The 12,558-nt window shown below is 45.8% G+C and overlaps 1 protein-coding gene across 2 annotated transcripts in view; it reads left to right on the forward strand.

The window, feature by feature from the left end:
• Nucleotides 1–8,785: 8,785 nt before the first annotated feature.
• The window catches only part of PSME4 (proteasome activator subunit 4), a 130,174-nt gene continuing 126,401 nt past the window's right edge, over nucleotides 8,786–12,558 (forward strand). For both annotated transcript variants that reach the window (XM_066595717.1, XM_066595718.1), the window contains exon 1: nucleotides 8,786–9,103. In XM_066595717.1, coding sequence (XP_066451814.1) covers nucleotides 8,901–9,103 — 203 coding nt within the window. In that variant the 5' untranslated portion in view covers nucleotides 8,786–8,900. The remainder of the gene's footprint in view (nucleotides 9,104–12,558) is intronic.

The raw sequence follows: 12,558 nt of genomic DNA on the forward strand, positions 1-12,558 counted from the left end.
GTTGGCAAATTTTATCAGTTTCTCATCAATTCCCTTCTCCAGATCATTTATAAAAATGTTGAACAACACTGGTCCTAGGACAGAACCTTGTGGTACCCCACTTGATACATTCTTCCACTTGGATGTGCAGCCATTTATGACCACTCTTTCAGTATGATCACTCAGCCAGTTGTGAATCCACCTAACAGTTGCCTTGTCAATCCCATATTTGGTCATTTTTTCAATAAGAATGATATGAGATACTTTGTCAAATGCTTTACTAAAGTCAAGATATACTATATCTACTGCATTTCCCTGATCAACCCAGTCGGTGATTCTGTCATAGAAGGAAATTAGATTCGTCTGGCATGACTTGTTTGTTACAAACCCATGCTGGTCCTGGTTAATTACTCCATTCTTATCCAAGTACTTGCATACAAGTTGTTTAATAATTTGTTCAAAGATCTTTCCCGGTATAGAATTCAGGCTCACAGGCCTGTAGTTTCCTGGGTCCACGTTCTTCTCTTTTTTGAAAATCGGAACAGCACTTGCCCTTTTCCAATCTTCTAGGACTTCTCCTGCTCTCCAGGAATTTTCAAAGATTGGTTCAGCAATTACCTCTGCTGCTTCCTTTAGTATCCTAGGATGCAATTTATCTGGACCTTGAGACTTGAATTAATTTACGTTAGCTATTTGTTCCCTCACCATCTCTCTGCTTATAGATAGTCTGCATTCTTTTATCCCACAATTGCACAGGCAAGATCAGTTGATGCTCCATCTACTTTTTGACAGAAAACAGACACAAAATAGAATTTTATAAATTCGGCCTTCTCAACAGCATTTTCAACCAATCTCAACCAATTCAGCATTTTCATCTTGTAAGCATCCAATAGCATCTTTGACTTTTCTTTTGCTTTTGACAAACCCCCCAAATCCTTTTTTGCTTTTGGCCTCTGTTGCAAGCCTCAATTCATTATTAGCTTTAGCTTTTCTGACACTTGCCCTACAGTTTCTGCAGACCACATTATATTCTTGTTTAGATATCCCCTTGTTCCATTTGATAAGCATATTTTTCTTTGTTTTTAACTTGTATGCAAGTTCTCGGTTCATCCATCCTGAGCTCTTAAAATACTTTCCATGCTTCCTTCTTTAAGGGATTGTTAACAATTGTGCTTTGAGAATCTCATTTCGCAATATTTCCCAACCTTCTTGGACATTTCTGTCCTTAAGAACATCCAGTCATTGGATTCTTCCCATCCTCTTTCTGAGTTCATTAAAATCTGCCTTTCTGAAATCCAACCTTGAGGTCTGAGCTTTCTCAGGTCTTCCTCCCCTTTTTATCCAAAATTCAAGGATAGCATGTACACTGCCTCCTAAGGTCCCAGCCACTCTTATTTTGTTAATCATTCCCTCCCTGTTGGTAAGAATTAGGTCCAAGATAGCAGATCCCCTTGTTTTCTCTTCTATCTTTTGGAAGATAAAGTTCTCAGCAAGAGCGGATAAGAATTTGTTGGATCCATTACTTTTACCTGAGAGAGATTCCCAACAAATGTCTGGATAGTTAAAATCTCCCATGATCACTATGTCATGCTTCTTTGAGAGCTTGGCCATCTAATGTAGAAAGAGTTTATCAATATCTTCTTTTTTTCAAAGCGGTCTATAGTAAATGCCTACAATGGTGTCCTTTCTGTTGTTCTCTCCTTGTATTCTTACCCAAACAATTTCTACAGAACTCCCATCCTCTGAAGCGTGAATCTCTGTGGAGATGAATGTTTTCCTAACATACAATGCAATACCTCCTCCCCTTTTTTTAGGTCTGTTTCTTATAAGTTAGATATATCTTTCAAGCTTTGTATTCCAGTCATGTGTATCAATCCACCAAGTTTCTGTGATGGCTATGACATCATATTTCTCTTCCTGTATGAGGATCTCCAATTCTCCTTGTTTTCCATGCTCTGTGCATTTGTGTAAAAACATTTTAGTTTGTGATCGGTGTCTCTTGCTCCTCTACTTTCCTTCTGATTTTTTTGTCTTTGTTCTTCCTTTCTACTTCTAATAGCGAGGTTCTCAAATGTATTAATTAGCTGTATATTTTTATCTGGCCTTTCACTTTCTGCCCATATTGTTCTAGTTTAAAGTTTTCCTAATGAGTGAAGCAAGGCGCCCACAAATATATGCTTACCTGTTTTTGTAAGGTGCAACTCGTTTCTAGCAAGAAGTCCATCGTACAGGTAGTTCCCTCCATGGTCTAAAATTCCAAATCTTTGCTGATGGGACCATCGACATAGCCAGTTGTTCACCTCTAGAATCCTGTTCTATCTTCTTATTCCATGGCCATCCACTGGGAGGATGGATGAGAAGACCACCTGTGCTCTTAGTTCCTTCACCTTCTTTCTGAGGACTTAAAAATCTCTGCAGATAGTTGCAAGGTCCTTTTATGCAGTGTCATTTGTCCCTACATGTATTAGTAGGAATGGGTGGTGTTCTGTAGGACTGAAGAGTCTTGACAGCCTATCAGACACATCTTTGATTTGTGCACCTGGAAGACAGCACACCTCTCATGGGGCGTTAGGTCTGCAGACAGCGGCCTTTGTTCCTCTCAATAGGGAATCCCCCACAACCACCACTCTCCTTTTCTTCTTCCTAACAGCACTTCTTTTTCTCCATTCAAGAGGACTCTGTGTGCTTACTACACAGTTCTTTGTGGGTAGAGTCATTTCTTGCTGTACCTCTTTCTCCTCTACACTGTTCTTTGTGGGTAAAGTCATTTCTTGCTGTACCTCTTTCTCCTCTGTGTGAGAACCTGGTAATGGTTCCCGAGCAGTATGGGTGCTGGCTGACTCCTGATCCTCCTGCTTCTTTGGGTTACATGCTTCCATTCCTCTGCTTCTTCAAGCACACTGGACATTTCTTTTCCTTTAACATTTTGAACGTTTTCTTTTACTCTGTGAAAGAAATCCTCACCTTCCTTAAAAGGTTTTAATGTAGCTCTTCTGTTCTGAAGACTATGCACCTTTTCCTCCAGTAGAGACACAAGCTTGCATTTCTGGCAGATGAAATGTGACTTTTCCTCTGGTAGGTCTGTAAACATATAGCATACATTGCAGGTCACCATATGGCTCCTCTCCTTTTCCTTGTTGTCAGATGATATCTACTTTCAAACTTCTAAATGTCAAGAATAGTAATGAAATTACTAGCGATAATGAAGTTCTGGCGATATCCTCCTTACAGTGATGCTTTGCTCTTCCCAGAATGCACAGGGAATATGCAAATGATCTTCCTGCAGTTCCAATCTCTGTTCTGGCGATGTCCTCTGAGCAGTTAGACCCGGCTAATCCCAACAATCTTCCCGCTTACAGTGATTCTTTGCTCTTCCCAGAATGCACAGGGAATATGCAAATGATCTTCCTGCAGCTCCAATCTCTGTTGGTCAGATCCCACAAGGTAGGCCTGTGTCAGCTGGACTCCGAGTCAGAGACATCTACGTGGACTACTTCCTGTTCCTGAAGGGAGAGGTCCCATGGCAGATGGACTCTGTATGAGGAGACAGTTCATCTGAACAGTCTGAACCGAGTTATTTTTTTAAAACCCGCTTTATTATTTTTTTAAGTTTGTTTTTTTATACGTTTGGACTTTCAAGAGAATAAGGACCCTTGATGCGGGTTGCGAGCTTAAATATTCTGGCCAAAAGATGCATAGTTGTGTACAAGCTTATTAAAGAAATTGTTTGCTGCATAGTTTGGCAAAAATATTAACTAATACCTCATTACCATTTTGCTGTTACAAATAAATGTGTTTAAAAAAAAGTGTCTTGGTTTTTGCTTGTGATGTCTTATAAGGTACAGTGTAATGACATCCACATTATTTCACATTTGCACGTGACGACAGTGAATAATTATTGCTCAGGATCACATGCTCATATGGAATTCTGATCAATAATCCTTCACTGTAGGGATCTTGTCCACGACCATTTTTTCACTGCGTAATTTATGCACATTGCACGACCGTTTGATACATGGTGAATGGAGTCTATGAACGTCTATGGACTTTAATTGATCCATTTACTTGTAGACACTGTGTCGATATGCATGAGAAATAGATCACAGCATGTTTTATTTCTCTGCGTGCCACACAGTGTGAGCCCTATACATTTGTATACGCAGTGTTTGCATCACTGCCCATACGCAATACATTGTGTGTGATACCTAGGCTTGCACACTACACTCACAGCCATATGTGGTCTCTGTCGGTAGACCTAGTTTTTTCAACCTCGGCAAAAGACAGCTGGGAGACCAGCAGGTTTTTAACGATACGGACACGGACATGATGCCTAGTAACAAGATATGCCCTCTCTGTGCTTTTGCACGATGCCGGCGATATGCACTCCTGTACAGTACAGGAGCGAGTATTGCTAGGATGCGCTGTTGGGCAGATTTTGCGGACCTGGCATACATTTCCAGGTGTACTGAGGTGCTGAAATGTGCCTATAAGAAGTGTGCACTTTTTTATGTATTAAGCCCATCTATAGATGGAGGGCAATTAGAATTGTCTCCAATAGGCAATCCAGATCTACGAGATCAAGATCAATCCAGATCTTGTAAATCATGATCGAGTTCAATGTCATCATGGGCCTCATGGCGATCTTAGCAGATTGAAGAATATGAGACAATCGGGGCCATCAGACAGACTTCACGATTTACCTGTGAGAAATAAATGGTCTGCGAGTACCAAATGTAAGAAGGGTTACTCCCACAGACAGGGCAAAAAGTCCAAAAGTAATCTAGAAGTAATCAATTTGCCTGACATCACCCTCTTTGATGCTCAATGTGCTGTCTTGCAGAAGGGTTTGACCTTTCCCCACCCCCAATAGTAATTAAATTTTTTTTACAGCTTTGAAGGATTTGCATTTGTTCTCCAAGAAGTTGGTTTTTCATAGCAGAGATTTATCATCAATTGGATTGGATAATGATGTAGATCGTAGTGGGACATCCGTGGTAAAACGTGGGCATTCAAAGGCATGCATTTTCACTTCTTCGTTCACACGCGAGGATATGAATTTAGTATTCCACAAGCTGAAGAAAAATCGCAGCATGCTCTATTTTGCTGCAGAATTTGCAGGATGGCCTCCATTGATGTCATTGGAGGCTGTCCAACCCGCAATTAACATTACGTATGGGCTTGCGGGTATCTGCATCATCGCTAAGCGACGGAGCGGATTCCACTGCAGGTCTACTGCATGTGGAATCCGGTCCACCCATGTGCGCCTAGCCTCAGGGGACTGCTATGGGGGCGGCCTGTGCACCCTCGTATGCTAATATTTTTTTGGGCTCTAGGGACGGGGAGATTTTCCATGTTGATGGCGCACAAGCTGCTGATCAGATATCATGTTGGTTGCGTTACATTGATGATTTATTATTTCTTTGGCAAGGAAGCAATAATGAGATTTATGTCTTACCCTAATTTGAATGATCGGCACATATCAATATAATAGATCTCGCATTGAGTTTTTGGATATTGTCATTTGTTTTCTTCTGTTAATACTTAGGCTGGGCGAACGAGCATGTGGTAAAACGCTGCATGTATAAGGCAGCACCGTACCGCTATGTGAGCCGGCCTATCACCGCCTCTGGTAGTGATTACTGACTGCGAATAACCTATATCACGCACGCTGTCATTCGCAGTCTTCCTTGTTCCATTACACTGGCCAACACATATTTTGGTGCAGAGCGTTTGACAGCTGTTATAAGGTATATTTTGTGCCCTGATTTCAAATATGCCATCCATTTTCCCCTATCAGCTCTAGTTTCTGTGATATAGGCACCGACTCAATTTTGTTACCATATTCCATATTAGACATATGATTGATATAATTAAACAAATACCGTACAAATTAGTGTTTTTTTCTACAATATTGTTTGGCCCTAGTGTCCCAGAGGCACATAAAACACGGATATTTTGTGTACCCGCTTTGTTGGCCTAATGGGAAATTGATAGAGATGAGCGAGCATACTCGTTAAGGGAAAATACTCGAGCGAGTATCGTCCTTTTCGAGTACCTGTCTGCTCAGCAGAAAAGATTCGGGTGCCGGCGGGGGTGAGCAGTGGGTATGCTGAGTGCTTGACTGGCTGGTCACCAGCAGTGTGTAGCAGCTGCGGGAAAGGAGGAAAGGATGCCAGCCTAAGGCCTCCTTCCCACGAGCGTGACGGGCTCCGCCGCGTAAAATTACGCTGCGAAGCCCGTCACGGCGCCCCCCAGAGCCCCTATACTTACCTGCGGGAGATGGCGTGAAATCGCTTCCCCGCCCACCGCCGCCGCGTCACCGCTCGTCACCGCCCGTCACCGCCCACCGCTCTCGCGTCACCAGCCGTGTCACGTGCACTGCCGGCCGTGTCACGTGACGCGGCCGGACCGCGTCATTTGGCGTCATATGACGCTCGGCGGTGGGCGGGAAAGCGTTTTTTCACGCTATCTCCCGCTGGTTACAGCGGGAGATAGCGTGAATGGACGGCTTCCATTGACTGCAATGGAAGCCGTCAGTGCGTACAGCCCGTCCTCACCCGCAGAAAATAGAGCATGCTGCGGGTGAGGACGGGAGAAATCGCGGTGCGTAATTCCGCGGTGGAATTACGCATCGTGAGCATTGAGCTATTAGGTTCAATAGAACCTAATAGCTGCGGGCAACGCAGCGGATTTTCGCCGCGAATTACGCGGCGGAAATCCGTTCGTGGGAAGGAGGCCTAAGATCACCCCAGTTGTCCTGAAGAGGAGAGGACAGCCGCTGCTATCATTCACCTCACAGCCGTCTCACATGGACCCCCACTGGCAAAGCGGACAGCAGCTTCCAGGACCTGTGGTGATGTCACCAGTGTCGGAGGAGTCAGCAATCAGATAGTACCCTAGTGTGTGTGTATTCTAGTACTCTAGCGTGTGTGTAGGAGTGGCCAAAGGGGCTACAAATAAATTTTCATGTAGCGCAGGAAATGTGTTATATTTGGAAAGACTACACCAAGGGGCTAGTTCATGTATGGAAATGTGTTTTGCAGCTGTATGCAGCACGATTTAAGAAGAAGAGAGGGGTCCAAACTGAACTTTTGCACCTGGGCCCCTGAGCCTTTAGGTATGCCCCTGAACACAATGATTGTATAGCTACAACACCCCACAACACCTCGGGCGACAAATGTACACAACCATTCCTCACTACTGGTCGGGACAAACTAAATGTACGAATAAGATTGGCTATGTGACACAGCATGGCTGGCATTGCGCATGCGCCGAAACTATAGCTGATGGAGAGAAACTGTTTGCATATTTGCAAATAAAAGGTCAAATATACACTAAATCAGTTGTAACATTCCCGGCACCAAACAATTTTTTCAATTTTGTTGTCCAGTGTTATCTTTTTAAAATTTCCCGCTATCGCTTAGCGACGTTGCATATAAAAGCCGCACATACGCAATCTCATTGTGTATGCACAGCGTTTATCACGCACCCATAAAGAACACTAGGGCTCTATTGCGCGTGATACGTGTAGAACAGAACAATGAAAAGCAATGTACTTTCATTGACTCCATTTACCGTGTATTGCATACTTAATATGCAATGAAATTACGCTTGCGTGAGCCTGTCCTTGGAAGTAGCCCTGTACTATGGGGTCATTGATCTATAATGGTGACCATGCTCAGCCCTTTGATTGGGAAATCCTACATGCTTCTGTATGTGCTCTTCATGGATTACGGCTCCACCAAGCACCTGGGGATGGTTCCGACAGACACAGCGGCCTGTAAATGGCATCAACTGTCTTTTGGTCACTACACACAAGGAGGGCCTTTTTGGTATTAGTGTATCTTGACGCCACCAGGAAGTCCTGGTGGAGTCAAGATTGACAGGGAGGATGGTGCCCCCTGAACATGATTGGCTGAGCTGCATAGTTGCCTGCAGGTCCTGGCAGCCCATAAACTTGAAGCTGTACGTGGACCAGCTTTGCTTGCAAGTGGGCCTGCAGCTTTTTACATTAATTGGCCCACCTGAAAGGCCGTTCCCCGACGCCCATTCAGAACACAGCACCCCGCTCAGTGTTGAAGAGCAGAGCGGGGTCCGTGCGCATTGGGCAACGTGAAAGCCCGTTCCCGGCCGTCGGCTTTGAATACACCACCCCACTCTGTGTACAAGAGAAGAGCGGGGTCGGCATTACAGAGGGCAGAGTGACCAGAAGCGCCGCTGAAGGCATTTCCCCCACCATGTTTGACAGCACGGAGGACACAGCGGTGGGGGTGGACTCTCTGACAACATGCAGACACAGCAGCACCACGCTGCACTGCCTCTGATCGCTGCTGCCGACAGTTCACACAGTTCGGAGGCCACAGCTGCGTACACGGGGTATGGCTGGCAAGCACACCTGCTCACTTCCATTGCTTACGGCTCACACAAATGCCATTTCACAGCTTCCAGGACCTTACAGTCTTGACCCTATGGGGAGCTGGGGGTGGGCGAGGGGCGTTCCTCCTGTCAAACCCCTAGCTTCCGGTGGCGTCAAGATACACTAATACCAGCCTTTTTATAGGCTACTTTTAGGGCCTCAGGTGGCTAGACTGTTCATCTAATTTTGCCACAACTCGACTCATTAGCTTTAGATGTAACTGCATGCCGAGTTTTGTCTCATACATGACAACCAGTGTGTATTATACAGTAATGTGCAGTCATGGTGACAAGGCAGAGGGTAATCACGTGGTAACCTCAACGTGACGTCACCAACCGAGTGAGGAGAAGGGGCGGAAGTGACGTATTGAAGCCTCCCGGGTGACGTTGTTGCCCGCCCTCCGCCTGCATCGTCACCGGCAGACAGAGTGAGGAGAGTTGGGAGAGGAGTGCAAGTCAGAGGCCGGCGCCGTAGTGACCCTGAGCAGGAGGACGGCGGCAGCAGCATGGGCGCCAGGGAGGAGAGAGCGGAGGCGCTGGGTTTCAGACCCCAGAAAGAGATCGCCTACAACCTGCTCCTACCGTACGCCGAGCGCCTGGACCGGGAGTCCAACGAGCTGCTGGCGCAGATCAAGAGCAGCCTGGGCCGGGCCGTGCACCTGCGGGAGCTGTGGCCGGGGGTGCTGTTCTGGAGCAGGAAGCTGAACACGTGAGTGCTGCATTGTGTGGCATCGGTGCCCTCAGACATGGCTGCACCCACTGAGGATGGGCATGTGCCAGTCCTTGCACTCTGGGATTTGGTACCATCTGTTATTTTCGTGTGTCTGTATTTTAGATCTGAGCCGCATGCATTATGTACCAAAGGGCTGCGGTTCCGACCCGTCCTAAACCCCAGAAAAGAGTTTGTGCGTAAATATAAATCCGCGTTACGTAAGTGCCGCGTATTTGCGGAATGAGCAATGCTTTTTTTATGTGCACACGTCGGCGTATTTTGAGCCCCCTTCACAAAAGCGTACGCAAATTTGCGCAATGAGCGGTGCGCTTTTTGTGTCTTTTACCCTATTTTTTTACACCCGCAAAATATGTTCATTTGCGCGCGGCAAACAAAGATGCTCCAATTAAAATGGCTAATTCAATAAGTTCCCAATATATATTGTTCTGTTCAATTATGGATCTACTAGCATATTTTGCGCGTATCTGCGGATTAAAATGGAGCATGCTGCATGTCTTTTTTTTTAATTTTTTTTATTTTTATTTTAATATGCCACCAAAATGCCCAGAAAAAAAGGGGCAGACGTGAATGAGTCCATTAAAATCATTGGGTTATATTCTGCGTGTTGTGTGCGCAAATTTTGCACACAGATACGCCCTTGTGAAGGGGGCCTTAGTGCCCCCCTGTGTTAAGATGAGAAACAGTTCTTACATGTCGTTTGCCGCCGCAATCCAGCAGTGTGGTCCCGGCGTTGTGACAGATGATGTCATCGGAAGTCAGGTGGCCGCTGTCGGGTCACTGTTCACTTTCCTGGCATCAGCACTTGCATGAACGCCGTGATGCTAAAGGTTTGTGGGCTGATGCTGCAGCTATCACCTGACAGCGGCAGGGAACATGTAAGGACTGCGCTCCTCTTCATATTTTAGCACAAGGGTCAGTAAAGGCGGCATGTTGGCCAGTAACTGGGCACCCTTTAAACCTAAACATTCTTCATGCGGAATATATGTTCCCAACTTCTTTCTACGCAAATTCGTCTAATTTTACCGCTTATATGATTTTTGGACAAAACGACCGCACAGAACCAGCCTGAAAGTGTAAAGTGTAGGGCGAGTGAAAGTGCGACCGAAGTCTTTGAAAAAGTAGTAGTGAAAGTGAGATAATTGAAGTATATATCAGATTTGGCCAGTTCTGAAGAAAGTGACTCTGATGAACCAGGAGAAGGTCTAGAAGAACTCTTAGAGGAGTTCATTCTAGATGAGGGAAAAAATGGAAAATGATATGCAAGCGTAAAGAAACTTGTTTTGGGGGATGAGGCCCAGCAGAAACATACCCATAATCCACTTTTGAGTAACAGCGATCAAAAGTGTTAGTTTGTGGTACGCAGCGCATGTGCATGTTGATGTGTATCCGTGGTGACAAAGCTATAGTGTCACACTAATGGAAATTGAGTTTTTGCAAATTGCTTCCCATTTTTACAATCCAGTTTGTAGTCCTTTATTTCTGGTTGTGTATCTTACAGGAATAGGTTACTATTGCGTATCTTCCAGCCATAAAGCAAATGTAAGGTAGATTAAGTCCAAGCACCGAGTCATGACCGACTCCTAGGGCGACGTTTTTGCAGGGTGGTTTGCCATTGCCTTCCCTGGTCATCTTTTAACCCCCTAGCAAGCTTGGTACTCATTTTACTGACCTGGGAAGGATTTGAAGGCTGAGTCAACCTTGAACTCACAACCTTCAGGCTGTGAGCGAGAGCTCAGGACTGCATTTCTGCTGCCTTAAAGGGGTTGTCCCGCGCCGAAACGGGTTTTTTTTTTTTTCAACCCCCCCCCCGTTCGGCGCGAGACAACCCCGATGCAGGGAGGTAAAGAAAGCTCACCGGAGCGCTTACCTGAATCCCCGCGCTCCGGTGACTTCTCTACTCACCGCTGAAGATGGCCTCTTCCTCCGTGGACCGCAGCTCTTCTGTGCGGTCCATTGCCGATTCCAGCCTCCTGATTGGCTGGAATCGGCACGTGACGGGGCGGAGCTACACGGAGCTACACGGAGCCCCATAGAAGACTGCAGAAGACCCGGACTGCGCAAGCGCGGCTAATTTGGCCATCGGAGGGCGAAAATTAGTCGGCACCATGGAGACGAGGACGCCAGCAACGGAACAGGTAAGTATAAAACTTTTTATAACTTCTGCATGGCTCATAATTAATGCACAATGTACATTACAAAGTGCATTATTATGGCCATGCAGAAGTGTACAGACCCACTTGCTGCCTCGGGACAACCCCTTTAACACTCTTGCGGCACACGGGGCTCTTGTAAACTCTTGTAAACTACCTCCAAAGCGCTGATATAGGATGTATCCAATAGGGAGAGGTTGGAAGGTCCTTTGCAACATGAAAGCCAAAAAAATCTTCCATAGTGTGAGAAGGTCACATTTGGCCTTCACCGTCTTCCAGAATGATCTGGATTTTACTTCTGTAGCATCGGGCTTACTATTCAGTGTGTTGTATCTGCGGTTTGTGCACTAATTTTATATCATCTGTTCTCCAAACATGCAGATTAGTTTTTGGAGATTTGCAGTAATTATTTATGTCTTTCGACAAATTGCTATATCTTTAGTTATGTCTCTTTTAGAGATGAGCGAGCATACTCACTAAGGGCAATTACTCGATGGAGCATTGCCCTTAGCGAGTACCTGCCCGCTCGGGAGTAAAGATTCGGCGAGCGGGGAGGAACGGAGGGGAGATCTCTTGCCCCCCCCTCCCGCTCCCCCTGCTCACTGCCGCAACTTACCTGTCACCCGCATCGGCAGCCGAACCTTTTCTTCCGAGCGGGGAGATACTCGCTAAGGACAATGCTTGATCGAGTAATTGTCCTTAGCGAGTATGCTCGCTCATCTCTAGTCTCTTTGTTATTAGCGTTCATTTCCGCTTGCTTGATCGATGATCCTTAAACCAAGTGATTTGCCCCATACTTGCTGGATGTAAATACGGGCAGCGAACAATCAGCGATAAATTGTTAAATTATGGGTAACGGCATTTTTCATACAGACTTAAAAATCGTTAGTCTGCTTCCAATCCTTTCGTGTAAACAGGCATTGTAACAACTTGCTGACCAAACAGCAGTGGCAGAAGCGACTACCGGCGCGGTTATGTTCGAATGAACGATTGAAACTACCCAATTATTGTTCTGGCCGAAGCTTGCTAAGCGAATGACCTGCGTTGGCTACATCACCGCTCGCTCTCATGAATCTGGCCGTGTAAAAGGGCTCTTGTTCATTAGAATCGGCTTCTTCTAATTCCACAATTGTGCTGCCATCTGCAGCTGGTACTTCCGGGGGTGTGAGCTGTCGGACCTCGTTTAGAGCGGGTGGCATCCAGACAATGGCCTATGAATGAGAAGTAGAGCGCTGCAGATCTGCCTTTGTTTCTCCGACAACCCCCCGTGTTTGTAGTGGC

The sequence above is a fragment of the Eleutherodactylus coqui genome, chromosome 3 (assembly GCF_035609145.1).
Source record: "Eleutherodactylus coqui strain aEleCoq1 chromosome 3, aEleCoq1.hap1, whole genome shotgun sequence".
Classification (NCBI taxonomy): domain Eukaryota; kingdom Metazoa; phylum Chordata; class Amphibia; order Anura; family Eleutherodactylidae; genus Eleutherodactylus; species Eleutherodactylus coqui.